Source organism: Chaetodon trifascialis, chromosome 10 (genome assembly GCF_039877785.1).
Source record: "Chaetodon trifascialis isolate fChaTrf1 chromosome 10, fChaTrf1.hap1, whole genome shotgun sequence".
Classification (NCBI taxonomy): domain Eukaryota; kingdom Metazoa; phylum Chordata; class Actinopteri; order Chaetodontiformes; family Chaetodontidae; genus Chaetodon; species Chaetodon trifascialis.
The window spans coordinates 9,718,285-9,744,745 of NC_092065.1; the positions used below are offsets into that span (position 1 = coordinate 9,718,285).

General features: G+C 44.6%; 1 protein-coding gene across 14 annotated transcripts in view; it reads right to left on the reverse strand.

The window, feature by feature from the left end:
* Positions 1–750: 750 nt before the first annotated feature.
* Positions 751–26,461, reverse strand: part of tjp1b (tight junction protein 1b) — a 61,269-nt gene continuing 35,558 nt past the window's right edge. For 3 of the 14 annotated variants that reach the window (XM_070971354.1, XM_070971353.1, XM_070971356.1), the window contains 28 exons: positions 17,584–17,640; positions 17,043–17,167; positions 16,824–16,926; positions 16,298–16,613; positions 15,821–15,927; positions 15,133–15,301; positions 14,902–15,046; positions 14,285–14,296; positions 12,683–12,816; positions 11,962–12,067; positions 11,235–11,385; positions 10,484–10,592; positions 10,170–10,389; positions 9,770–9,954; positions 9,583–9,678; positions 9,407–9,489; positions 9,088–9,298; positions 8,878–8,978; positions 8,418–8,768; positions 7,857–8,087; positions 5,904–6,761; positions 5,432–5,523; positions 4,792–5,007; positions 4,567–4,703; positions 3,936–4,407; positions 3,544–3,761; positions 3,021–3,164; positions 751–1,384 (listed from right to left, as the gene is read on the reverse strand). In XM_070971354.1, the coding sequence (XP_070827455.1) occupies positions 1,290–1,384; positions 3,021–3,164; positions 3,544–3,761; positions 3,936–4,407; positions 4,567–4,703; positions 4,792–5,007; positions 5,432–5,523; positions 5,904–6,761; positions 7,857–8,087; positions 8,418–8,768; positions 8,878–8,978; positions 9,088–9,298; positions 9,407–9,489; positions 9,583–9,678; positions 9,770–9,954; positions 10,170–10,389; positions 10,484–10,592; positions 11,235–11,385; positions 11,962–12,067; positions 12,683–12,816; positions 14,285–14,296; positions 14,902–15,046; positions 15,133–15,301; positions 15,821–15,927; positions 16,298–16,613; positions 16,824–16,926; positions 17,043–17,167; positions 17,584–17,640 (5,244 nt within the window). In that variant the 3' untranslated portion in view covers positions 751–1,289. The remainder of the gene's footprint in view (positions 1,385–3,020; positions 3,165–3,543; positions 3,762–3,935; positions 4,408–4,566; positions 4,704–4,791; positions 5,008–5,431; positions 5,524–5,903; positions 6,762–7,856; positions 8,088–8,417; positions 8,769–8,877; positions 8,979–9,087; positions 9,299–9,406; positions 9,490–9,582; positions 9,679–9,769; positions 9,955–10,169; positions 10,390–10,483; positions 10,593–11,234; positions 11,386–11,961; positions 12,068–12,682; positions 12,817–14,284; positions 14,297–14,901; positions 15,047–15,132; positions 15,302–15,820; positions 15,928–16,297; positions 16,614–16,823; positions 16,927–17,042; positions 17,168–17,583; positions 17,641–26,461) is intronic. The other 11 variants (XM_070971355.1, XM_070971357.1, XM_070971347.1 and 8 more) reach the window with 10 other exon arrangements.

Consider the following 26,461-nt stretch of genomic DNA (forward strand, 5'->3'; position numbering starts at 1 on the left):
GTATAACCAGAATACAAACATAACCAATGTAACCGCTTCCTCTTTTTTAACAAACGTTTTCTCTTTTATACAAAATAACAAAGATGTACAAAAGTTCATTTACAGAGAACCAAGGCCATATACTAGCAATATGTACAGCCACAATTTAAACATCTTCTAGCTTTTTTGTATTTCCTCAGACTTCATATGCATAGCAGTAAAAGAAAGCATACCTTTTCATCAGCCTCAATTATTCCCGTGTGCTAAATCCAAGTTCACTGTTTATGAGAAAATGCAGAGACAACTTTTTCTTCCGTAGTGATCGCTATAACTGAAGGATCCGATGTTTTAAGGTTTCACTGAAAAGTTAATATGCAGATAAGGCATCACTGCTTGCAGTGTACGATGGGATTTTCATGTGTTGAACTTAGTAGTAGCAGGCTTCTGGACCTGAGTCATAGCACATGCATAGATCTCTAGACAGCAGGAGTTTGTAAAATCAAGTCAGTATATTTATCTACGGTAAAACGTTGCTACAAAACATCAGTTTTAAAGAGAGAGGGAGCCGCCTCGGAACAACCGGGCGTCTCAGACTAATACTTAACCACCATTTCTTCTTCTTCTTTTTTCATCTTTAGGATTCCTACGTGTTCCTTTGTGAGTCAGGCTCAGCATTTCTCAAGTCCTCGGAGATCCTTCGTGAGTGAAACGCATGACCAAAGGACTCACAAACAAAAGTTTTGCATATACCAACTTTGCTGTTTGTGAGTGTTCTTTTTTTTAAATTATTATTATTTTTACAGTACGCAAAAAATCCCACTGCAATATTAAACGAGTTTCCAAAATTCTCCTCCCTCCTTGCACTGCTCTGACCTTTTACAAAATTAGCTAAAAATGTCAAAATGAGATTATTCAGTCTGTGGCACTGGTCATGCATTCCAACTTCAGTTCCTTTGTTTAAATAACTTGTTTTAATCTTTATTTTTTGCAAGCCTTGAAAGCACCGAAAAAAAAAATGAAAGAAATTAAAAGAGTGCAGCGTTGGGGATGCTGGACTCCTCAGACTCTCCTTGTGTGTGTGTGTGTGTGTGTGTGTGTGTGTGTGTGTGTGTGTGTGTGTGTGTGTGTGTGTGTGTGTGTGTGTGTGTGTTTTTTCCTATTTTTTTCTTTTGGGCACAGTAAACAACATGAGAGTAACAAGTTCATACTCCATCGAGCATCGCGCACCCCGCCACGGCGACGGGAGCATGCCGGGGGCGAGTGAGGTCCCCTGCTCATCACATTCAGTAACAGGCCAGCTGTCGCCCTCTTCAGAAGTGGTCAATGAGCACAGACACACAGTTTGCACCCACCAGGTAGTTTGGGTCTCCGGGGAGAGATTTGTTCTGCCAGGTTTTGGGATCACCTGCAGGGAAGAGAGACACGACGTCAGCTGCTTGAGCTCCTTCTTCTGTCTTTAAAATACAGAATAAAAAGTAGATTCTCCTGACGCACAGATCATAAATAAAACCTCAGTCTCAGTGAGAAAATGTGCGACTGATGATTTAATGTGTAAATTAATGCAGGAAATGAACTCCTGTTGCTCACCATGAGCTCATGTAATGAGTTAATGCTTAATGGCTGATGAATTTCATCAATGTTAACTTGCAGGTATCTCATAGATTAATGTATTTGTCACCTAATTCACTGGAATCCATTTACATAGAAAAAGGCTTTTAAGACACAAGACACGTGCATTTCTGAAGGCCCAACAGCAGCAGCTCTCAATGCTTCATGACACAACCGTTCATGTTTATGAGGGGAGCGGCGCGAGGATACATCAATCATTATTCAAGAATCTCTCCCTACATTCAGGCGTCGAAATAGTGAACAACTTGTAAAGTTGAGGTTTTGCTCCCATATAATTTGCATTATGGTATCAGGTTGGAAGTCTTAGTTGCTGTCCACGTAACCTGACCTAGATTAGTTAGAAAAGTTATTTACGACACATCTTCTTTGCAGCGTCCATGTTGTTTCCATGTTATGACTCAAAAGCTCACGAACACACCCACGTTAGAAAAATGATTTCACTTCACACAAGATCACCACGACACCTGGGTGACTTGCGTCCCCTCAAATAAAGTCTAATTTACAAACAATTACAAGCATATTCACTAAAAGTAAATATAAATATGAGCCGGCTGATCAAATGCAGGTCTGAAATGATCTTTTCTATAGAAATGAATTCCAGCTAATTTGGTAGCATATGAGTTAACGTGTGAGTGAGTCACCATCATTCATCAATGATTCAGTAAGTGTCAACTCTTCACATGCGAACCAATCGTGGCATGACGGTCATACATCATGCATTGATTAAGCATGTGTTTTGGACCCATGCTATGAAATGTTTCCTGATGATCTTTTTGACTTAATAAATTGAAATCATGATGCAGATGCTGTAATAAAATACTTGATTGTTCTGTCAAAAAATTAGCATCAATGTAAAAGGCATTTATGGCAGCAGCTAATCATTCTCTTCATCACTGATTAATCTCCTTATTACTGTCTCAATGAACTGTTTAGAAAAGGTTTGAAAACACTGAAAAACATCTGTCCTGACTAAATGTTTGTCTAAACAGTCAAAAATCAAAAGATATTCAATTTACTGTCACAGGAGACAAATAAAAGAAGCACTGAGGAGGTGGATCTGGTTGATGTTTGCATTTCTGCTCAAAAAAGGACCCTCGCCAATTACTTCTGAATTAATTTGAATTATTATTAATTCTATTAATTAATTTTCAAATCAATTAATAGACTAAATGCTTCAGCTCCAGTGGCACTGTGGTGTTTTTCACTATAACTGAGGGGAAACTTTGACCTGCAGTTCATACTAAGCATGAAAATAAGAAAACAACTCAAACAGCACATGCACGGAGAAGAAGTGAGGGGGAATATGGAAAACAGATGAGATGACTCAAACGATTCAGACACAGAGAAACTCTCCTCTCTAAATCACCAAAGCCAGCCCACAGACCCCAAAGGACAGAGAGAGGACAGCGTACCCGACGAGGAGTCGGAGGATTTTAGAGCAAAAGACCAACCATCAGGGGTCATAGACGCACAGTGAGGTAAGCGCAGCTCCACCGGCTTCAGGAACTTGAGTCCATGCGGGCCACACATCACCAGCGGACTTAGCAGCGTTTCTCCTGCACGGACACACGACAAGTTTCAATTCCACAAATTACACATGCAGGAATTAACCAATCAAGTGACGGAGTCCGCTGCCAGGCCTTGGTATTGAATGAGATTTAACTGTTAACTGACTGGACAGGTTAATTAAAGGACCACTCTCCCTCTACATGCCCCGTTCATGATTCTTATCATAAAGATGTGGAGTGTCCTTAGTCACAAGGGTATAAAAGTTTAAATAAAGACCCGATAGAGGTGTACTGTTGAATCCTGCATAAGCTCTAAAAAACAAAAACACAAACTTTGTGTTCTGTGGGTACTTTTTCCAGCACTTGCAGTTTCATAGACGGTTTGTTTCTTGACATGTTTAGGATGTAAAGACACTTGGGGACTGACCTTTCTCCTTGTCGAGGGGGGGCAGGATGCTGTTGTCTCGGCACACCTTGAAGTAAATCTCCTGCTCCACGCTCTCAGGGATGGCGCCCTGGGGGATGATGATGCTGACGCCTGTCTCAATGGAGCTCAGGACCCCTCCATTACAGTTGAAGATGCCTCGGGCGGTGGCCACCACTGTGTGCCCTTCGTCTTCATCGTCATCTTCTAGCGTGCTGGGGCTGAGGGATGGAGACACAGAAGTTGGCGTCATCAATCAAAACAGTGAAGGCGGAGAATGAAGCACAGCAGAGGACATCAGACGAGACAAGTCTCATCCGTCTTTCTGCAGCTCAGTAATTACCCTCAGAGCACCGACTGATACTGCTGGATGTGAACATTGATGAGTTTCGTACCTTACTGGGATGGCCTTGGGGATGGCGTTGATGTTATTGTGCTGGTATTTCGGCCTGTTGTCCATAGTGCGTGTGAAGGTGTCCAGGCCACTGTCATGATCCAGGGGCTGTGGTGACAGCTGAGGCTTCCCGCCGCTGTTGCTCACCACGCTGGGCTTACTGAGGAGGTCCGTCTTCACCTGTGTGTCGTTGGGCAGCAGGTTGTGGTTGAACTTGGGGCTCTCAAACTTGCGCTCAAAGGGCCGGGCGGAGCTGGTGTACGGCTTGGGGACGTAACGGTTGTAGCTAGTTGGAGCGGGAGCAGGCAGCGTCTTCGGGGGTGCTGCGTCTGTGCCGTTGACGGGGGATTTGTCGGGGAGGCCTCTCGGGGGCAGGTAGCCACCTGGTGTAGGTTCGTCCCTGCTGGCTGGTCGGAGAGCTGCCAGCTCAGGCTTAGGATTGGGTGAGCTCAAAGGCTCGGGTATGGAGTTAGCTGGAGACGCATGACAGAGGACACAAACGCTTAAATACAGACTTTGTGAAACTATATTGTTGCACTTAAGAAGTTTACAGTGATGTAAAAAAAAATCTGTAGACTGTTCATGTACATGATGAAGTTTGAGAGTCAGGCAGGAAAAGTTAGCAAGCTCACCATCATTGGGGCTGAGTTTGGGCAGTGTGTTAGGTGGGATGGCGGATGCGGGGGGCCCATACTGGGAGGATGGGCTGATTTGGGGCAGGGGTTCGTATCTTTTCTCCACTGGACTCACCTTCTCGACAGACTCCACTCTGCAGTAGACACAAACAATGCAATAAGTTAAGACAACTGTGATTCTGGTGCGACTTTGGAGCAGCCGCTGCTTGCATGTGGTTATACCGGTTGTACGGGTAGGACAGCTGAGCTGGTTTGGGCAGATCATGGAAGCGGTTGATGCCAGGACTCGGCTGGCCCATGGCCTTGCTGTCGAAGCTACGGCGATCAAAGTAGGACAACTGCTTCCTGTAGTACTCCTCATCCTCATCTGGGTCATAGTGGTTGGACCGCACTACATCATCCAGGGGTTTAGTATGAGGCTTCTGTGGCTCAGGAGCCCTGCAGAGGAAACACAAAGAAACGAGTAAAACAGCTGCAGAGATTTAAACAGCCGGGACAGACAGCAGGATTATCCAAAAGCTTGCATAAAGACATCTCATAGATCCTGATGTTAGAAACTGTGCGCTCATTTGAAGACAAGTCAATGAAATGAAAAGATCAATTATGTTTGAAAACAATCTGTTTATCCTGAACAGTAAGGCTCCTAATGACCTTCCAAACACACAGCTGCTAGTCTTGGCTTGACCTTTGCATGCCTTTTCTGTCTTTGCACTGCACCAGTCCAGCTTTCTGCACGGAGACTTGCGTCCACTAGGTGGAGCTCAAACAACAACAAATGAATTTCAAGACGCCTTTACAAGGATCTCAGTTGTCCTTCACCCATCTTTCTGCAGCCTGCGGTGCTGTAATGAGGACTACATACCTATAGGTGGACTTCTCCTGCTCCAGGTTGCTGAGGGAATTGGCTTTGAGGACTGGGCCAGGTGCACTCACAGGTTTAGGAACATCTGGAGGCTAAAACGCAAAGAGAGCTCGTCTTGCATCTGATCCAGATTTTTGTTCACATGAATGGACTGCATGCACATAAATATCTAGTCTTGTGTCGGACATCTTATGGACCAGATGATAACAGTTGCAGTTTTAAGTCTTGCAGTTCTGCAGTTTGTTTTTTTTTGACTGATGCATCTGTGGTTTTGGCAAAAAATAATTTGGCCTCCTTGGATCCTTGTTAGTTTTCTAATGTTGTTTTAAATACATGCATATCCAAGTACTTAAACTTCTTTAAAAGCTAATAAAAGCTCCCACCAGACATTGAGCCTAACAAAACCCAGTTCATTTACACTTGTGGCATAAAATGTTTGACCCATTGCTGCACACCTCTGTGAAGAACTTACCCTGAGTGCTGCCGACTCTCCCTCTTTAGCCCTGTCCATAGAAACAGACCGTTTATTCTCAAACATCTTGACTCTGTTGAGCACTGACTGCGGTTTCATGGCCGGGTCCTCATCCAGGTCTTCCCGGGGTGGTGGAGGGAGGGGTTTGGATCCTGGAGTGATGGCTGGCTCACCTGGCGAGGAGAGGGTCTCTGGTTTAGGAGGGGGAATTGCGGGTTCGGAGTTCATGATGGGCTCATGCATCCCTGGCTTATAGCCCCGGTTTGGAGGCCCAGGAATGTAGGTGGGCCTCAGACCAGAGTCACCGTAATACTGCTTTGGAGGCTCTGGCGATCGAGGTGAATTTATGGGGAAGCCGTGAGGTTCTGCATCATAGGGAGAGCGGGCATCATAGCCCGCTGGGGGCGGGGGTGGGGGTTCATCATAACGAATGGGCCCAGGTTTACTGTGGCGTGGTCTGCCATCGTAGCCCACAGGCGGGGCCTCATCATAGCGGGGCTGAGGGGGGCTGTAGTCCCTCCCTGGTCCATCCTCGTAGGGGGACCGGGGGTTGTAGCCCATGGGTTGCTGGTGGCCCGGCTGGTACCCTGCGGGCTGAGAGGACGAGGTCTGCTGGTCATAGGGGGGCCACTGTTCGTTGTAATGAGGCACACGGTTGTCGTAGTGCAGGTGAGAGTCAGTGTTGTGAGGCTTTGGTTCTGTGTAGCCGCCTCCATCATATCCGTAAGGCGGGTGGTCGTATTCGCGGTATGGCTGTTTGTCCTGGTACGACGGCTGGTGACTGTAGCTCATAGACTGCTTCAGGCCATGGTTGATTCGCACAGGGTCCTCCATATTGTACAGATCTTTCTTGTACATCTGTGAAGAAACAACGCTAAATGAATACATCCATCACATCTTCATCCTCATTTTGACATTTTTAAGAGCCACCATGTTGCAGGACAGAAAGCGGTCGGGGGAAAAATGCTTTCCCAACTCCAGATTAAGAATAACTTCAAGATTAAATTCAATGCTGGCGAATAAACTGAAACCTTGAGGATCTAAACATGTGTAACATGAACCAAATCATTCGAAAATAAATCCTTCTACCATTTAATTAAATAAACATCAATTAAAAGTGCAATTACACAAGCAAATCTTGGTCCATTATTCAAAAACAGTTCTGAATGCCTGTTTGACAAGATGCCTTTCAAGAATGATAAGAATCCATATGAGCACAACCGGGTTTTTTTTTTTTACATATGAAAACATTTCAAAAACTAGTGAACTAACAAGCAATTTGCACATTTCTGAAAGGCCTCATTTCAAACATATGATGTGTAGCCTGTAGACAGCAAATCTAGTGACAGTAATTCCTATGGAGGAGGTTGATTTGTTGGCATCTACAAAGAACAAAACTGCTGAACAGAAGACACAATGCAGTGTGCTTATGTAAGTTTGTTTTCCCATAAGGAGAATTGCTTGATGGAAATCATTACCAAGAGTACTGTCTGCAGGTTAGCTTTCATCATGCAACCAACATTCAGTTTGCATCTAATGCAACGTCAAACTACTGGCACTACAACAGACAACACATCTACCACTATGATGCCACTGTAAGTGCTACGATTGTTCATCTACAGAAGAGAGTTAAAGCTGAAAGGAACCCAAAAAACATTAGGAGCCATGCAAAGGAAGTAAGAGGCAACAGTTAGGGCTGGTTGTGGATGTCTTCACCCTGGTCAAAGACTCAGATGTACCAGTCCTTCTGGTCTCCCAGCCCACTGTGGTGTATGTGGACTAGTCTGTCGCACATTTCTCTGGGAGCCAGAGGCACACAGTGGGCTCAGTGAGTCACACAGTGTGGGCATGTCATGCAGAGAGCGAGTGGAAAGCATGTGCGAGAAGACAGGCAGTTAAAACAGCAGGCTGGGGCCCAGGCCCGGTCCGAGTGGCTGGTGAAACTGCGGGTACCTTTGGTTCTGGACCAGGCGGTCCAGACGGGTGGGGTTCATGTGGTGGTGGTGGGGGCTGAATAAGCTCAGGGGCAGGGCTGGGGCTGCTAAGTGAGTCAGCCTGAGGAGCTGCGGCTGCAGCAGGCGGCTCCTCTAGGTGCATACCCTCTAGCTGTACAGGCTGCTCAACAGCAGGGGGCGCTACCACCGTCGGAGGCAACGAGGGCATGGGCAGAGCAGCCTCATCTTGCTGTGAAGTATTGTTAAGAGACATTTATAACACAGCCTGCCAAGGGCACAGAAAGTACAGCTCACCCCAACACCATGATCTTCTTCCTTACACTCAATCAGTTTTACACCAGCCAGAGAATGCACTTGCAAAAATGTGGTCAGAATAGATAACATACCAGTAGCTTCTAGAACATGTTTATTACTTAGCAAAGGACATTTAATCTAAACAGAGGTCGGGACACAACACTGAACACAAAGGAGCTATTCCTCTGCTCTGCAGTCATATACTTTCATCTCTGACAGGCGCCGCCTGCAGCGGCCTGCCTGCAAAGCCAGATATGAACTTTACCTGTTGTGGAGCGGCCATCTTGAACCCAGCAGGGTCTATACGACTGGCTGGTTCAGGCTGCACAGGGTGCTGGTATCCAGGGTAACCAGGGGTGTCCTGAATTACGGGCGGGTCTTCTCGAACAGGCTCGGAGGAGCGGGTGATGGCGGGCTCCGTGGGGAGACCCACCTCGTCGTTCAAAGTCTCATCCAGTTCCTGGTCTGTGTACGCTCCGCCCTCTGTGTCGGTGTCCTCGTAATCAGAAGTGTGGCGGCTGTCCGTGCTGTACATGGAGTATTCACTACCTGGTGCCGACAGGTAGGACAGACGGTCATCGTGGATATCCAAGTCATCCTCTGTGGTGCCATCCGCCTGAGCAGAGCAGAGAAACAGCAGTGTCATGTGTCGCTCAGTCAGACAGGTCTCAAAAACTCATGTCCAGGGAAATGGAATGAAAACATGTAGCAGGCCTGTCTCTCACCTTGCCCTCTGACACCCACACCAGCTGGTTCTGCTGCTGCTGGATCGTTTCTTTCAGAGCGCCGTACCAGCCGTCATTCATATTGTTCAAGTTGATGGTGGCTAAGAGAGAATGTATTTGAGTCACAATCACTTTGTCAAGCATAAAACCTGGAAAAGAGACGATATACATTTCAAATGTACAGTGTTTTAACGCTCTCTGCCCACTCACTGGTGAACAGGTGGTGATTATTCTTCCTCAGTTTGATGGCTCTCTCATAGAGCTTCCTGGCGCTCTTCCTGGACTCTGGACACAGTCTGGTCCTCATGTTCTTCACCCCCTGCTTATTATCAGGATTTAGGAAGACTACAATCGGGTACCACTGAGCATAGTTCAGCCTGTCCACAGCGTTTGGGGTGATGTCAAGCACAGCGTGTTTGTCCTTCACGAGACAAAGACAGCAAAGAGGAGGGATAAAAACTATATCTGTGACGAAAATAATCTTCCTTCCAAATAATCCTTTGTGCACGATGAAAGGAGGCCTACTCACTCTGTCGATGATCTGTTTGATGGTGTGAAGACGAATGATTCCTGAACTACGCTGGTCTGTTCCTGCATCTCTCGGTTCACTCTCTGGAAACAAGTCAGATGGATTTATGTAGAAAACAGGTTGACAGCAGATTGGTGTTATCTTTAAAATCTGTCCAACACATCGCATACACGTACTTGCAAGCTCAAAAAGGTCTGGCTCTTCTCTGGAGAGTTTTTCTCGAGCAACGTCAGCAATGGGCCCAAATATCACCACAGGTCTCAGGAAACCAGCTGCACAAAAAATGTAATTATTAATAGATCAAGAATGCAGCTTTAGTCTCACAATGACATCTCAGCTCACAGACACAGTCAGACTCCTCACCCTCTCTCAGCACAACTCTTTCATAAGCTGGGAACTTTGTTTGGACTGGCTGGGAAGAGAGGTCCTCTCTGCTCTTCCTAAGGTTCCTCTTGGAGCTGCGAAGACCACGAAACCTCCAGAAGTCAGCCCTGTCGCCCCCTGCTGTTTTGGGGAGAGTGTATTGCACGCTGGAGAGCTGCTCCGCTCTGTTGACAAATGGCAGAAAGACAGAGACAGTTCTTAACGCAACACAAGCTAATGCACGTGTCAGGAACTTGGCGTGGCTAACCTCAACACTGCCAGTACCTAAGGACACTATATGGCAATGATAATAATAACAAATGACTGGATGTCTGCTGAACATTTATCCAGCATGCCACTCTTTGAGAGAGCTGACATATGTCTGTTTTGATGCTGTCACCTGTTTTTGTTGGGGATGATGCCCCTCTCCACCTCTTGGTGGTTCTTGCCGATGCGAATAGCCAACCAGGAGCCCAGCTTGCCATTGTAGAGGGTGTCCACCACACGGAACACCTCACCCTTGTTAAAGCTTAACCCATACGGAGATTCCTTCTCATACTCAAAGTGTGTCCGGATGTAGAAGGAGTCGCCAACATCGGACTCCACGATCCGCCGATACACTAAACGGGAAAAAGCAGCGAGTCAGAGACGCCAGGTCAATGCGAGCCATAGCAATGGAACTCTCGCCTCATCTCCTTAACTCACTTCACTTACCATCTTTCTTCTTCTGGGCCAGAATGGTGACCTCTTCACCTTTAGGAAGGTCCAGGAGGAACAGCACCGCCTCCTCTCGGATTATGTTCGCAAAATCTACATTATTTACCTGGAACACAGAGGTTACTGCTTTATGCTTTCCACTGGATAACTTCCCTGTTATCTGGGACTTTTAAGTTAAGGAGTGGGGTTTATTGCACATACACTGGGAGAAAGAATGTGTAAATCTCTGTGTAGATAAAGGTTTACATTGTCCTTCCTGTTGTCAGTATTGCCTGGGTAACTGCAGGTTTTACTGCACTGCAAGAACCCAGGTCGTTCCTTATTATGCTCAGAGAAAGGAGAAGAAGGTATAAATGGCGAGATATATGGCTTTGAGGAAATGGGACAAACACAGACAGAGGAAACACAGTTTTTTTGTCTGCGCTCCCTCAGGGCCATTGCTAAGAGACCAGCCTGGAGGTACAGGAATTTTGGATCAGCCAGTGCGTAGAATCATGAATTAAAAAAAAGGGAAATGCTTGAGGATGCACACTCCATAAAACATGGCCGTTTACAGACACTATCAGGTCCCCTTTGTTAAAACAAGGAGAAGAAAACACAATCATTTGTAATATAGAATAACAGCTTGACGTTTTGGACAAACATTTTTTTGCAATCTCATGTTTACAACAACTCTTCAACTGGAAAACAACCAGCGGATTTCAGCTGTCAGGTTAATGCTCGTCGTGTTAAAAATAAAGTCTCTCACCCTGAGAATTTGGTCGCCCTCCTCCAGGCCCTCCTTAGCAGCTGGGCTATCCTCCAGCACTCCGGCTACAAAGATGCCCACGTCATTTCCCCCAGCCAGCCGCAGCCCCACGCTCTCCCCCTTCCTGAACTTCACCAGCTTCATGCTTGGCCTGAGGAGGGGGAATAAAGACAATAGTCAGGCTGATTTTCTTTGACATGACACCATTTGATGGCATTTCTCTCTTTCCATTGCAAACTTCACTTATGAATAGTTGAGTGACTCCTGGATGCCAGCCTGCTTTCTATTTTGTTGAGACTGTTTACTCTTCAGCAAGCTTTCAAAAGCAAAGCTGTAAAATTGTCAGAAAGACAAAGTCCTGCAGAACATTTGAATACGTTTTAATATTTTTGCTGTAGATAAAAACAACATCCACAGTCAACTGTTTCATGCACAAACACCGATGGTTGTACATTCTGTTACATTCAAAGCTGCTAATTCAACTTGCCAGCAAACCAGTATGTGCCATGAAATACACGTTTCTTAACAAATCTACGCCTCGTGGCAGCCAAAGTTAACTGTCTCTTATAGATAACTGAGAGCAGGATGTGCATTGGAGCATTCTGAAAACTGTCAACTACTGCTCTAAGACTGGCTTCTCCTATGTCAACTGCACCTCAGAATTGCAGATAGTATTTTTTTGCTTTGTATATTTTAAGACGACTTTAATATTTGGCTGCTATATTACCGTAGGATGCTATCATCGTGGGCAGCGCTTGGCACAGGAGCATCAGAGGGACTGACTGGCAGGTCTACATCTGGCTGTCCAGGCTGAGCATACACCGGCTTGGGCTCTGAACAAAAACAGAAACAAACTCACATCATTTAATGGTGATGAACATGTAAAACTGCACGGGATGCCTTTAAAAACAAAGGAATAAGCCTTCAAACACGGTTACATCTTAACAATGCTGCCGACACATTAAAATGAGAAAAAGTACAGCAATGACAAAACACAACTGTTTGAAACCACACATAAGCAGCGTGTTATCGCACAGATGCTTGCGCACAAACACACAGAGTGAAAGCACACAGCGTCCCGAGCAGGGAGGTCAGACAGAAAGGCAGCAGAGTGCTGCGGGCTGGGGAGGAACGTCAGACTGGATCAACTCATACGGTTTATTTTCACTTGGCTCCAGGCAAACTCAGCCAGGCTCAGCAGGCGTCTGGATCTAACTTTTTTTGGTAGAGCTTTTAAAAAGGGCAAAAATGACTGGTTCAAACACGATTTCACTTTACTATCATGAAGTCATTTTACCGCTTATGATGAACAGGGAAACCCACATGAACATGTTGTATTTGCTCAAAGGTGTGGGCACAAGACCCAACATGGCTGTGTGTGAACTTCTGATTTCCAAATATTTGTTTTGCACGTCCATATAATCACAGCTCATTGCTCTACCACTGACCTGGGAGTGGTGGAAGCTGTTTCTCCTCTCGAGCAATAGCCGACTCCTTCGGTTTGGGCAGAGGAACCTCCTCTGCGAGCTTCGCTGGTGTTGAAGCCGGCTTCGAGATTCGTTCGTCATCACGACTTCTGTGACTGCAGATAAAAAAGAAATACTTTTGTACAATTTATCTTTAGAAAAGGAATACGTGAGATTATAAATAGTGTATTCTTGAGATGTAGCGCTTGGAGGCGATCGGAGAGCTTTAAGGCTACAACATCTTGACTACACGCAACAATATGAAGTCCATACAGCACTCGATGACTGCAGAGGACACGCAGCGGCTGCGAAAAGAAAAACAGGTGAAAAGAACCACTCGAGTCGGAGGCTGCATCTTCATCTTGAAGGTCACCACTTTGTCTTTCCACGCTTTCCTGCTCTATTTTTAGAGCAGCTTATCTAAGGTGTCAGAATGGATTCTGTTCTCCAGGTGAATTTCACTGTGTGGCTCTGGCTTTACACCAGCACAGGTTTGACTTCCATGCCAGTTTGAAAACAGCAAGTCTGCGTTAAGTGCCACACAGCGACCCTGACCAATTACGAGTCGGATAATTAGAAATGAGGACAGAATTTCCCTGTTTTGATAACTGCTGACACTCCCAGTGTGTTTCAGATGAGAGATCAGAAGGAACAGAACTGAGCAAAGCAGGCCGTCCAGCGGTACAGCTTCAGGGCTCTGACTCCAACCTCCTGGTCACATGCCTGCTCACTGGCACAACTTTACTGGCAAAATAGTGCTTTATTCACAGGCTGAGTGCCCAAGCAACCATGAAGGACCCTGGTTGAAGCGGCTACAGAGGAACAAACTTCTGTTTCAACCCATCCCGGATGAGGGCCTACTTTTAACTGCCAACTTCCTGAGCTGAGAGAAAAGGTCACATGTCACAGACCAGGCTCAGATAAACAATAACATCCTGGCCCAGCATCTCCTTCCTGCTCATTAAAATACTTTCAGATATAAATTACTTAAGTGCTCCACTAATCTAGATGTGTCAGAAATAAATTATTACAACCAATTTTTGCTTCTGGCATCTCAACGCATACAGAATTCTGAATATTGCCCACATATACAATCGATTCAACTGAAATGAGAGAGAAGAACAAAGGCTGACATCCACAGATATAAAGAGATAAAAGATCTAACAAAAGCAGAGCCACACATAAACGAGGGAGACAGCTGACACTGATAGCTGCTGATGGCCTTTTGCTCACTGTTGAAGCCATACTGTCCATGTGCCAAACAGGCGGTTTGCCCACTAAAACATTCAAGAGACCCGAGGATCCTGTGATACTTTCACAGGACTCTGTCATCTCAGGTCAAAACAAGACGTGTGACTGAATAACTGCTGCTGTGTAACGTCACTTCAGCAATATTCCATTAGGTGATCATTTGCTGTTAAACAAAACACTGATTGTTCTGACACAAATGCCTAATTACTCTATTCTAAAGAGACTGATTTTAACACCAAAAACTAAACCTACTTGTCTGTTCATCTACATTAACTCTATTCAGGATGTACTACCGCTACTGTTAGTAACTACCCACAATGGTGCCAAACTTACGGTATTCTCCAGCTGGTGAAGTATAAAGGGAACAAAAAGGCAGATCTCATTAAAAGTGAAACGATGTTTTTTGCTAATGCAGGTTTCCAGTGTTTGGCATCATCATATGGCTTTTCCAGATTTTCAAACGGTTTGAAATGCTTTGTTTAAAATGGCAGAGGTCACGCAGTAGCAGTAGCACGCGCTGAGCACTGAGCTTTTATGCCAACCTCTCAACCCTAATTTTAACCAACCAGGACTGACTCTTTTGCAGATTAACAGCTGACTTTTATTTTGCTCAGGTTAATAAGCAGGGCGAAAAGGGAACAACCCTGATGCTCTACTGAGTTTAAATGAAGACTTAATGAAGTACTTTTCGAACAAGATTACAGTCAAAGAAGTGCTGAATGGGCTGATGGCATTGATGAACCCAAACAAAGAATCGAAAGTCCTTCAAAGACACACACAGAAAAGACAAGCCTGTCCTAATGAACTTTGACAGATAGCTGCACATTATGACAAGATCAAACACAGAACAACTGAGACGCTGAAACTACGAGATCTAGGAGAGAAAGTAACAGATACCGTGCAGCAAAACATAATTAATCTGTATGAAAATGACAGATCACGGTCTTTACCTGCCATTACTGATTTGTGGAGGCGAGTGTCTGGAGTGGTCTGAGGGTTCAGATCTTCTGTCTGGAGAGCGGGAGCGGCTGCTACGATGCCTGTCATGCGATCGATTGGAATGATCGGACGCCAGAGAATGGATATCTGAAATGTCTGATCAAACGAGAGCCGCTGTTCAAAGAACGAGTCTGGATTTGAGCTGCGCCCCAGTTCAGTCCAACACTTAACATCACTCTCACCGTCTCTGTCCGAGGCGTTGGCTGACGGAATGCTGTCGTCGAGGTCAGGGATGTTCAGCAGGGTCGCCCTGTCGTCCCTCTGAACAACCATTTTTAGCTTGCCCTTTGACCTTTCTATCAGCTTCTTAGCGTCAATCAAGGAGAGGTTCTCTGTCACTGTGCCATTGATCTGAGAGAATCAGAAAAAGAAGCTATTAGCCATGACATGATTTCAATGAGAAATTCAAAAAAATCTAATAAAAATGTCTTAATTTCCTCATTTTAAAGCAATAAAATTGTCTCTGGAGACGTTTAGTGCTCAAATTGTCTTAGAGGCATAAGGTCAGATGTAACTCAACCGTAACACTGATAATGTTTGTTTGGATGAAATCAATTTGTAAAGCTATAAGAGGCAGCCTAAACAAGGACTTGCACATCATTCTTTCCAATAATTATTTGATTAACCTTAATTAAGTGCTGGCATTCAAAGAAAGTACTGTGACGCATGTGAGATGGCTGGATGACTGAGAACTGTAAGTGCTGTTATGCAACATTAGACAGAAGAAAACGCAGATGTGTAAATCTCCATCAATACACACAACATGGAAAAAAAACAATGGAACACTTTCAATAATTTTGTTCATGTTGAATATTTTATGATATCTACAGATCAAATGTTGACCAGGCTTCTTGTTTGCCTCTTCCTCACCTTCAATACAACATCCCCTTCCTGGATGTTGCCGTCCCTGGCTGCCAGGCTCTCAGGGGAAATGTCCTTGACAAAGATGTGGCTGGCCAGGCGCAGGCCATATTCTGCTTACAAAGTGAACGACAGCAACAAAGACGATGTTAGCACAGAGTTCACGTGACCGCATCACACTGACCACACTTTGCTGTCAAGCTCCCACTGGGATTAACAGTACTGATTAAAGAAGATTAATTGCTCTTTTACTTGGATTTACTTGAGCTAACTTGGATTTTGCTGAGGCTGGCAACTTTGGTTTACTCTGGCTGTTGACCAATGCTGATTTGGAGGTCTTATTCTCTTCCAAAAACGTCTGGCTGTCGAGTAATAGCTGGGCAAATAAAATAGCAGGTGATTTCCTGGATTACCACAGAAGATGTTCTTTCGCTGCCCTTCTTCTTCTTTTTTTTTTTTTTAAATCCCCGACTTTGTGAGCCTCACCTTCATTTTTACGAGACTTGACAAGTGTGACCTTGGCAGGACGCGGGGGCAGGTTGTGTGAGCGGCGGTCTGAGCGTGGGGAGAGACTCCTCTCCCGTGAGCCGCTGCGTTCACGCTCCCTGTCCCTTCGCCCGCTGCTCCGCCCACTGCGCCTGCCCATGGCCCCACCCACACCGCTGTAAGCGCCGCTGCGTCCGCTCCGCGTCTCGTATATCTCTTCATCGTAGCTGTCCTCCTCCTCGTCATGCTCCGACATAGTTTCCCTCTCCCCGAGGCGGCCCATGGGGACGTGCACCTTCCTCTTCCGCCTGATTGTCTGGCCAAAGGAAATAAGATATGAGATCAGCAGGACAACCAATAAGTCAAAGGAAAATGAATCAATCGCTCCTTTGATCGTGTTCGATTCTCCTGCTGGTCAACTGTGAAATATGTAAGAAACGTCTAAATGCTGTGCATGTAAATTGTAGCTCCTGACTTTAGTCTTACTTTCAACTGAAAGAATTCATAATGGGATGTTGGCACTCACAATTTTGGCAATTTTTCCACTTTTACGAAGCTGCTGGACTGCGTACGCATGCTCCACATTGTCCATGGAGACGGCATTGACCATGACGACTCTGTCATTTTCCCTAAAGGGGGGGCACAGAGATAACAGACATGCTGGAGTCTCTCTGTAGCAGACCGGGTAATTTAATACTAATAACGAAAATCTGACCAGGCTGCTGATAATGAAACTAAATCTTACTGCAGCAGGCCCTCAGCTGGGCCTCCTTTCAGCACATCCGAGATGACAATGGAGGTCTCACCGCTCTGAAAATGAGGGTTATCCCGACCTCCTGATATGGCTATCCCGAAGCCAAACCCTGGTGCCTGCACACAGAGAAACAGAGACAGAGCTGACTGAAAGTTACCACCTATATATAGTAGTCACACACTGTTTTCACTCTCAACAATACATTTAAATAACCTTTTTTCCTGCCAGCAAGGACACAGACTAATAGCTGTAGGCAGTTCTTCTTTGTAATTTGTGTGGAAAAACATGCACAAAAAGCAGTTTTTAGTCGAGGTTATTGACGCTTCACAGCTAAAAAGGTGGGAGAGAACCATGCAAAAGAAAAGCTCTGTGAAATCTCCTGTTTTGACTGTCTGTGATCCTGAAACAGGAGGGAAGAAAATGCTGGGAGGGAAGCAAAGCTAGCAAAACAGGCAGGGTAGAGAGAGATACTGGGACCGGGACAACACAGACAGACGTAAAGAGCATCTGAGGGAGGATAACAGATACCTACCCTGTGTAGTGTTACTGTGTGCTGTTCCCAAATGACAGTCTCCTCCATCGCTGCGCTCTGGAAGGCAAAGATACAGTATAGTGTGATTAACACAAGAGGTTCAACAAGTTCAGATCCAAAGAGGCAGAATAAGGCAACAGGACATACTGTTGGCCTGATTGTCTTGTGACAGAATGGGACACACACAGATTCAGCCAACAGAAGTCATGTGTCTCACCAAAGCTTCCCTGGGTAAAACACCAAACGCCCTTGTTCAAAGTCATTTTACATTCTCGCTGCAGCAGGCAAAGAGATCAATTTAACACATTCTAGGCCCAACAACTATTTAACTAGCTATGTTTTGTCACTGCTGAACTTTCGTACCATCTACTGGATTTTACAATGTATGGCATTTATTCCAAAATGTTAACAAAAGGGGAAAACAATGCGTTTCCGCTCTGTAATTTGAATCCACTCACAAATTTAATGGGTTCGTCCACCAAGTTTTGTGAAAATTGGGACAGTAGACTGAAAACCGAACTGAAAACATAACCTCCTTGGCAGAGGTAACAATAGCCACCTCAGGGATTTTGTAAGGAATATACCAAAGCCTGCACTATCAAATGCAGGGAACAAAACTAGTTATAACAAAAGCACACACAAATGATAAACAGTCAACAGTCGAAAACACATTTTGAAAGACAATAACAGTATTTGACCCAAGCCCACTCCCACTTCACTCCCTCTACTATGTACCAAGAGGTCCAGGCTGTGCTTGCTTTTATTTACACACACACAACATGCCATGTCCACACAGTATGAGGTCCCAGGTTTGCAGTGCACTGAATACAATTATAAAAACCCTCCTGGACACACTGACAGTACGTCTTTGACATTAAAGCACACCCTCCGTCACATTAACAACCATGACTCCTTCAGCTGTTAGGTCAGCACTGTCCTCTGCGCCCCACCACTCACAACTTATCTTATCTCCCCCTCTATATCATTTCACCTCCACCACAATCTCACGACACATTAGACATTCAATGACTGTCTATAAAATACTATCAGGTTGATTCCTTTGGGGCAAATTACAACTCACATCACAGCACCTAATGCAATAATGCCCCATTTGTCATGTAAATTAATCCTAGGTCTGTGACCTTAATAGGTGAGACTATCACACATTTCCTTCCCGCTTTGCTGGTAATTTCTTTGACACCTCAAACACTTGAGAGTGCGGCCGCCTGTGCAGAGAACTCATTGGGAAACAGTGATCTCATGTTGCGGCACATTAAAGTGTGATGACAGATGAGGGAAGGGAGATGAATCTCGCATTAAAAGACGCATCAGCTTCGGTGCTTCGACCCTCAGCTGAGTTGCTGCCACCTTGCTGGCATCTTCAAACCCACAACAGCTAGCAAGTGTCGGTCCTGCTTCATGTTGAAGATTAATATGCACCACATCAGCTTGACAAGCTGCTAATTGTATGGCTATCGAGTTGACAAATGTGATAACGATGCCCAAATCTTGGGTGAGACCACACTTTGATAACTTTGAAAAATCATCTCTAAGTTTTACGGAAACAATGTCTTTTTTTGGTTTTTGTATGATAGAGAAGCCCAGTCCGAGGTCCTAATTCAGCCGACTGTGCCTGCTGCTGTCCTGTTTATTGTTTTACCACCCAGGCTTTCTTCAGCACACTGTCCTCAGGTCTGTCGTGACCTGTCGGCTAAGTGCCAAACATTAGCTAGTGTCTGGGAATACAGGCAGCTGAACAAATCGCCACAAGTGGCCCCAGACGTTCTCAGCTTGGCAGCAACAGTCACAAACTCCTCAAGCAGCTTATGGTGGGACTCCAGCGAGGAGGGTGAACAAAAGTTTGTGACGGGGAACGCCCCCTTGGCCTTTCACGTTGAATACGCTGCACTTGAGAGAGGAAAAAAAAAAAAGACATCTGAATATTAACAAGACTGCTGAAAACAGGGGCATGAATTCTCACTTGAAGGTTCACTCTTTGGGGAGAAGGATTTATGCCCGTGTCTTCTTCATCAGCGCTGTGGAAAAGCTGATGCAAAGAACTCTTCACATTTCGCCAAAATTTATGGACGTCTCACCACTAAACTGCAAAGTTATAGGAGGTACTTGTTTCCAGTTGACATTCGTACCTTGAGATTCTTTATAGGCATTTATGCAGCATAACACAAACATGCACACACACAAGTGTATAATGTTTAGGGCCTGTGTTGCCGCGGAGTTTTGAGAGATGTGATTTTGTTGTCTGGAAAATATGATTAGAGAATGCTTACTGTGTCTGATCCAATACAAATAAATCACCATAAAATTAATGGGATGTAAAATCCCAAATGGAGCAAAGCAGGAGGAATTGAAAATGGAGTAAAAACTAAACAGAGTTTAGGAGGAGGAAGAATGATTTAGCAGGGTCCTGCGGTGTGCATCTCTCTCTCCTTCACCCCAACCCCCACCCCACCCCACCCCACCCCACCCCTCACAAACACACACACACACCTTCCGCTTTGAAGGGATGTAATTTTGCTTTCTCCTCCTGCAGAGCTTGTTGCTCTGGTAACAGAGGGGGAACAGTGTGGTGTTGTTCGAGTGGCCTGACATTTTCAGGCTGTGTCTGAAGGTTCCTCTCAACTGTGGGAGGTTTAAAAAAAAGACACAGCTGAATTAATTTAGACACAAAAGCCGTTTTTACATTTTAGATGAGCATGACGAGCATCTGCATGGAAACAAGTCTGCACCGACGGCCTGACTTCAAACATGGTCACCTTTCTTTGCAACACCTCCATGTGCCATCGTTTGCAGGAAACACTCTGCAGAACAATCAAACAACTAAGTGCTGCATGCACACAGCATTTTGGATTTAGTTGAACAACCAAACCAACATCTTCATGCCCTATTCAGAGTCAAAGACACTTATCTCAAAAGTCACGTAAACATAAAAGAAAGAAAAGGAAACGGTTTCCCAACATCAGAGCCGACTGCGCTGCTCTTCTCTACAGTTTGTGCGTCAGTGCCGTCAGCTTCCAGTGACTGATGAGTGTTTGTGGCACCGTTGTGTACGCCCTTTATGGCCACAAATAACTGGTGCCAACAGAAGCTTCATGCCACAAGCCAGAGCCAGGACTGGCAGCCACTCCACAGCAGAGACGCACCATGTCGGGTGGGTCATGCTTGGGGGATTACAACCAGGCAACTTGGGAGCCAGCACTACAACACAGATGGACAACAACACAGATGGATCTCACAGCTGAGTGGAGAAAGGACAGGAAAGCTGTGGTCAACCGGACTGCGAGGAGTCAATACGCAAATGGTAAACAACACAATTATTCAATAAACCCACTGTAGTTTTATTCCTCTGTAGCTTAAAAGGCTGATGTCAGAGTATTTCTTTGACAAAAATGCTTTATGTGCTCTGACAGCTGAAAAGTATGCAAAAAATGCATTTTTGCTATTTGCTTACATTCAATTGAATTACATCCAAACAATGAATCTAGAAAATAATCAGTGGAACAATCAATGATGATAATAAACATTAGGTACAGCCCTAAATTTCTTATGAAATTGCAAGTTGACATACTTAAAAGTGTTGTCCAAGCAACAGTCTCTGAAGACGACGAAAACTGAAAAATATTCATATTTGAGGAGCTGGATTTAAAAAAACAACAAGGCAAATTAATAATCTGTTAACTGTCTTAGTGACTCATCTTCTCTGCTCTAAATGAATTATTTGGAGGCCAATACTGCCAGTATTTGGGGCATTTGTAGCCAATACTTAAAAGTCATCTATGAGCCAGTGAAATTAAATGGAGCACTGACAAAAACAAGTGCTTGTGTGACCTGGCAGCACCATCTGCATCAAGTAAAATGGAATATTAGCACATTTTGGCTACTGTTGGCAAGTCTTCCAGCCACTTTGGCAGCATAGCGGTCTTTGACAGTTCTTTTCAATTCCAAATATCAGTTTGGCCGGTAAAACAATAAAAAGGAGCTGATCTTTGGGGTTGCGCTGCAAGCCATGCCTCACATCTCTGCCCTCGTTCTTCTCTTTCCATACTCTGTACTGAACCCTAACCCCCCCGACACGTGAATCGTGTAGCAGGTGAAGCCAACTGCTTTGCTCCATTACAAGCAGTGATGCAGCTTCTATTGATCCATACATTGTGAAGTACAAACCAAAAAAAGCAGAAGAATATCTCTGTCTGTACTCGGAGACAAAAAATCCTTCATATACAATGAGGCATCACAATAGTAACCTCATATGACCCATAAAAGGGAAGCTGAAGCAGTGTTTCATTTTGTATTCGTTTTGGAGTGTCATTAAAATTAAAGAGCCCTGGCTCCCCAACTCTCCATTCAGCAGAAAAACAAAATCATATTTCTTCTGCGAGGGAACTGAGGCAACATGGTGGGGTGCTCAATTCTCTGACTAAAGAATAGATTTTGTGCTGTAGTATGGTACAGGGGTGAGGCAGAACCTTGCTCAATTCTGACCGCTCTGGAACCAGAATAGCTAAAAATAGCTCTCATTAATTCTGCCGTTGTGATGCTGCAACAGAGTGATTTAAGGGAAACTTGCAGCACGAACACTGGAGAACATTTAATAACCTCTTCTTACATTAAATTGCCACAGATTGACGAAGACAAATCATGCAGCACAGCATAGAAAATGCATTTAGTTTCTCGCTAGTGCACATTGGTTGGATTTGTCTGCAAAGCCTCTGGAAAACAAAGAAAGCAGCTCATTTTCACAAAGCCTTTATAGTGGCAGGGCAGTGAAAATGTGGCTATTTAAGCGAGTATTACAGGAGAAGATGCTTAATGTCGATGCTGGGATTCTCACATGCTACAGAGTGATACTAAATGACATTTTAAGTACTGCATTTAGCCGAACATTTCGCTGATTAGCTGAAATGCGACCAAGTTAGGAAAATTACTTTTGAATAATTTAACATGATGATGGTATACTATTTACTCCAATTAAAGGATCTGCATCCAACCAAAACTCGATAAATTCTATTTCGAGTTTTGGTTTTTTTTCTGGAGTCTCCTTATTTGGGACCAAAAATGAGCTTCCACATTGCAACTACAGATGGGTCCCCGCATGATACAGTAAGAGCAGCAGTAAAGCTTAATGAGGCTCAGTCTCCAGCTGGGGACGAAACATCTCTCATTTGCCTTCCAACCATTAAATCAAAGCAGGAAAAACACGGACACAAAGACTAGCACGGCAGCAGTCAACAAACTGCAAAGTCCAAACGAGTCCAAACACTGTGCAAGTTGCACTGCGGTCGAAGACAGAAAACAACAGGATCACACTCCACTGTGGCTGCTGGCAGTGAAGCAAACAAGTAGAATAAGATGATTGATCACTTAAGAGATTGAAACCGATGTGCTGGGGGAGTGCTGACAACTGCTAAAACTCCCCTGCCTTGGAGAACATATTCAAATGCTAATGAGGGCCCATGCCTTAGCACCAGTCTGCCGGTCCCCTGAGAGAGGAGTGACACTCTGCACATACAACATGGATCGACACTGTACTGTGGATCCCTATAGGAGGGGAGATATCGGGAGAGATGCAGCAATACACGAGCGATAAGGTCAGGAGATTAAACCTATTACATCTGACACAAAACTTAATTACAGCCACAAGACACACACTGCATTATTTAAAGGCGACAGTAAAACAAACATACACCTTCAGTATGCAGATAAAACTGGATGCAGAGATGATGAGAGGTACTTACATCAGTTCATCCTGGTCACTACAGAGGACGCAGACAAAAGCGCCTCCAAACTCCAGCGACTCTTCAGTAAATCCAGCAGGAGATTCCTGCAGACGCACTTCAGCAGCCTCAGTGTATGACCGCACCAATCAGTGTTGGGAGGGACTGACCCCCACCTTCCTTTCCCTTCTCTTTTCTTAGCTCTGTAACAACTGAAATTACGACTACAGGTGAGAGGTTATGAAACACACCCCGCAACAGTGCCCTGATGCTTCCTCTGCCCCGCACGGGTCTGTGTGCTCACCCAACATCTTTCTTCAAAATGTGACCCTCCAACCCTCTCCTCACACGCTCATGGGATCGAAGCAAATCCCCTCTAGCTTGGCAGCGATCTGTGCGGGATCTGCAGTTCCGCTACAGCATGGGACTCCTCTGTACTAGCGAACATCCATCCGCAGTGTAAACTGCTGTATCGGACTTAACCCCTGAAGTGCCGCGTTGAACCACAGCAGAATTTATCAATTCTCTTTGCATGTGGGACATTATGACGCCCCTCCTCCCCAGGTGTGCTGCATTGCATGCATAAATTATGCCCATCGTGTCAATGACATCCAACAGAGGATTGCTGACCATCAAGCTGACTATATTACGAACAATGCACGAGGACATCATGCTTTATTTTCATACTGCAGCACAAACACCATTAAATATCACCTCTGACACAAACCTTTGCTTGCTAATAATGCAGATACAAATAAAACCAAACTCAACAGCCACAGAAAGGGAAATCCGAGAGGCGGAGGCAGGCTGAGAAGCAAAGAGGCATGTGTGACTTGTGTAACATCCTACATGTGGAGGGTCGCTTAGGAAATTCTGACATTTGAACAGATGCATAAGAAGACAACATGATACGTTTAAGCAGCCATTCACAACCCTGCTTCCAAAAAAGGTGGAACGCTCCATCAAACATAAATAAAACAGAATGTGATAAGTAGCTAATACTTGTTGACATACATTCAATTGAAAAAAGTACAAAGACAATCTGTTTTACTTCATCCACTTCATTGATTTTTGGAAATATCTGCTTTCTCTGAACTTGACGCAGCAGCACATTTCAGACAAGCACAGACAGGAACAACTAAAGACTGGGAAAGATGTGGAATGCTCCAAAAACACCTGTCTGGATCATTCCACAGGTAAACAGTTTGATTGGTAACAGGTGATAGTATCATGATTGGGTATGAAAGGGGCATCCTGGAAAGGCTCAGTCATTCACAAGCGAGGATGGCGCGAGGTTCACCACTTTGTGAACACATGACTGTATCAAGGATATTATATCAGGGTTGCAATTCAATAAGATCAAATATTTTATGCAAGCTTGCACTTATTATTTACCAAGTTACTATGGCGTTTTCAATGCATGAACATGAGCTCATTGAGAACAAGTCACAACCACTAAAATGGCATTATTTAGAAAATAGCTCACTACAGTACAGTTTGCAAACAAAAAGGCAAACAAAACCAAGGACGTAGTTCTGCCCTGTGGAAATACGTTAGTAGTTTGTATCCAATGAAGCAGCATTTAGAGCACACAGTAAGACAGCTGGTCATAAGTATTTCTAATTGTTTTAGTAGCTGAATCATTTTATCTCATTACTGTTAAGACTTATGTGTTTTCTGTAGAGTAGCACACTGCATGGCTGCACAAACATGAATTCATCCTCAGGCAACTTCAGGCATCTGCAGTATGTGCCAGCCACAAACACTGAGGTGTTCCTTGTTGTCTATGAAGGACTGCATTTTCCCTCATCACCAACAGGAAGTACATGCGAGACAGTTGGGGCTACTCTCTCTTCACAATGCAACTTTTGTTCCTGGTCATGTTGACAGAACAGGTGAGAACTCGACAACACAGACTACTGAACTCTAATGTGCTTCTAACTCAGACAAATGTTAACATTTCACTGTGCACTTCCTCTGATTGCGTGACATGTTGGGAAGGTTACCTGTATAAGCTCAGAGCGCCTTAGTTTAACATTTGACTATAAACCATCTCATGAAACTCAAGCACTTAAACACCCCTCACTACCTGTACTGCTTGTTCCAGATCAGATTCCTGACACATATGAGACTGTTAGTGCTGCAGATATCACTTCATGCATCATTTGCATACTGTCTCTGTCCTGTTCCCTTTCAGCAGGTAAACCAGCAGCGACCACTGACGTGAACGCGCTGTGCATCAAGATGCAGTAAATGGGTGACTCAGCTGTGAATCTACATGCACTGATGCAGATCTGTTTGTGAGTGTGAAAGAAGAAAAGCATCACACGGAAATACACAACAAAAATGAAATGACGGGAAGGAAGTGAGATTGAAATCACAATCTGACAAAGAGGCACAATAGAATTCAGTGAACTGCATTAAATATTTCAGCATGGATCTAACTCCAAAACCAAGGCCACATGGGTCACGACAGTCCATGAATTATGATCGAGTTGGACAAGCCTGAGAGACACCCCGTCACTGCTGGCAAAGGGGACGAGTTAAATTTACATCGCTCAGAGCAGAACCTGAGAGTGGTGACAGATTCCACACGTAGTTTGCTCTCTCCACTACCTTCAGCCCACCAGCCTCCAAATTAATTATTCCTACATCAACCTAAAGAGGCACATAGAGAGCCCAGGCTACTTATCACTGCAAGTCAGGAGTTCAGCCACTACTATTTCTTCTTTTAGAAGACTTACACTTGCATCTGATCATGTAAAGGTTTAATGTTTGGTAATACCTACGTGAGAAATGGTGCTGCAAAAACATCAATTTTCTTATACAAATAAGCCAAAGTAGGGAAGCACGATATTATCGGCACATCATTGAGACTGGCCGATAAAGGCTTGAAAATGAAATACTGGTAAGAGCCCAACGTTAACATTTTTGCCAATATTGCAGGCTGATAAGATGGTAGTTTAATCATGTGCACACTACACACAGGAAGTTTTTTGAAGCCTCTAAAATGGACAGCAAAGCTGCTGCTTGAAAAATCCAATATTGTGCATCCCTATTCTGAAACGTGGTGTGTAACATATTTCAAAAGAGAAAAAAGTGATATTTTTAGCTATATTTCTAGCCATCATTATAACTATACTTTT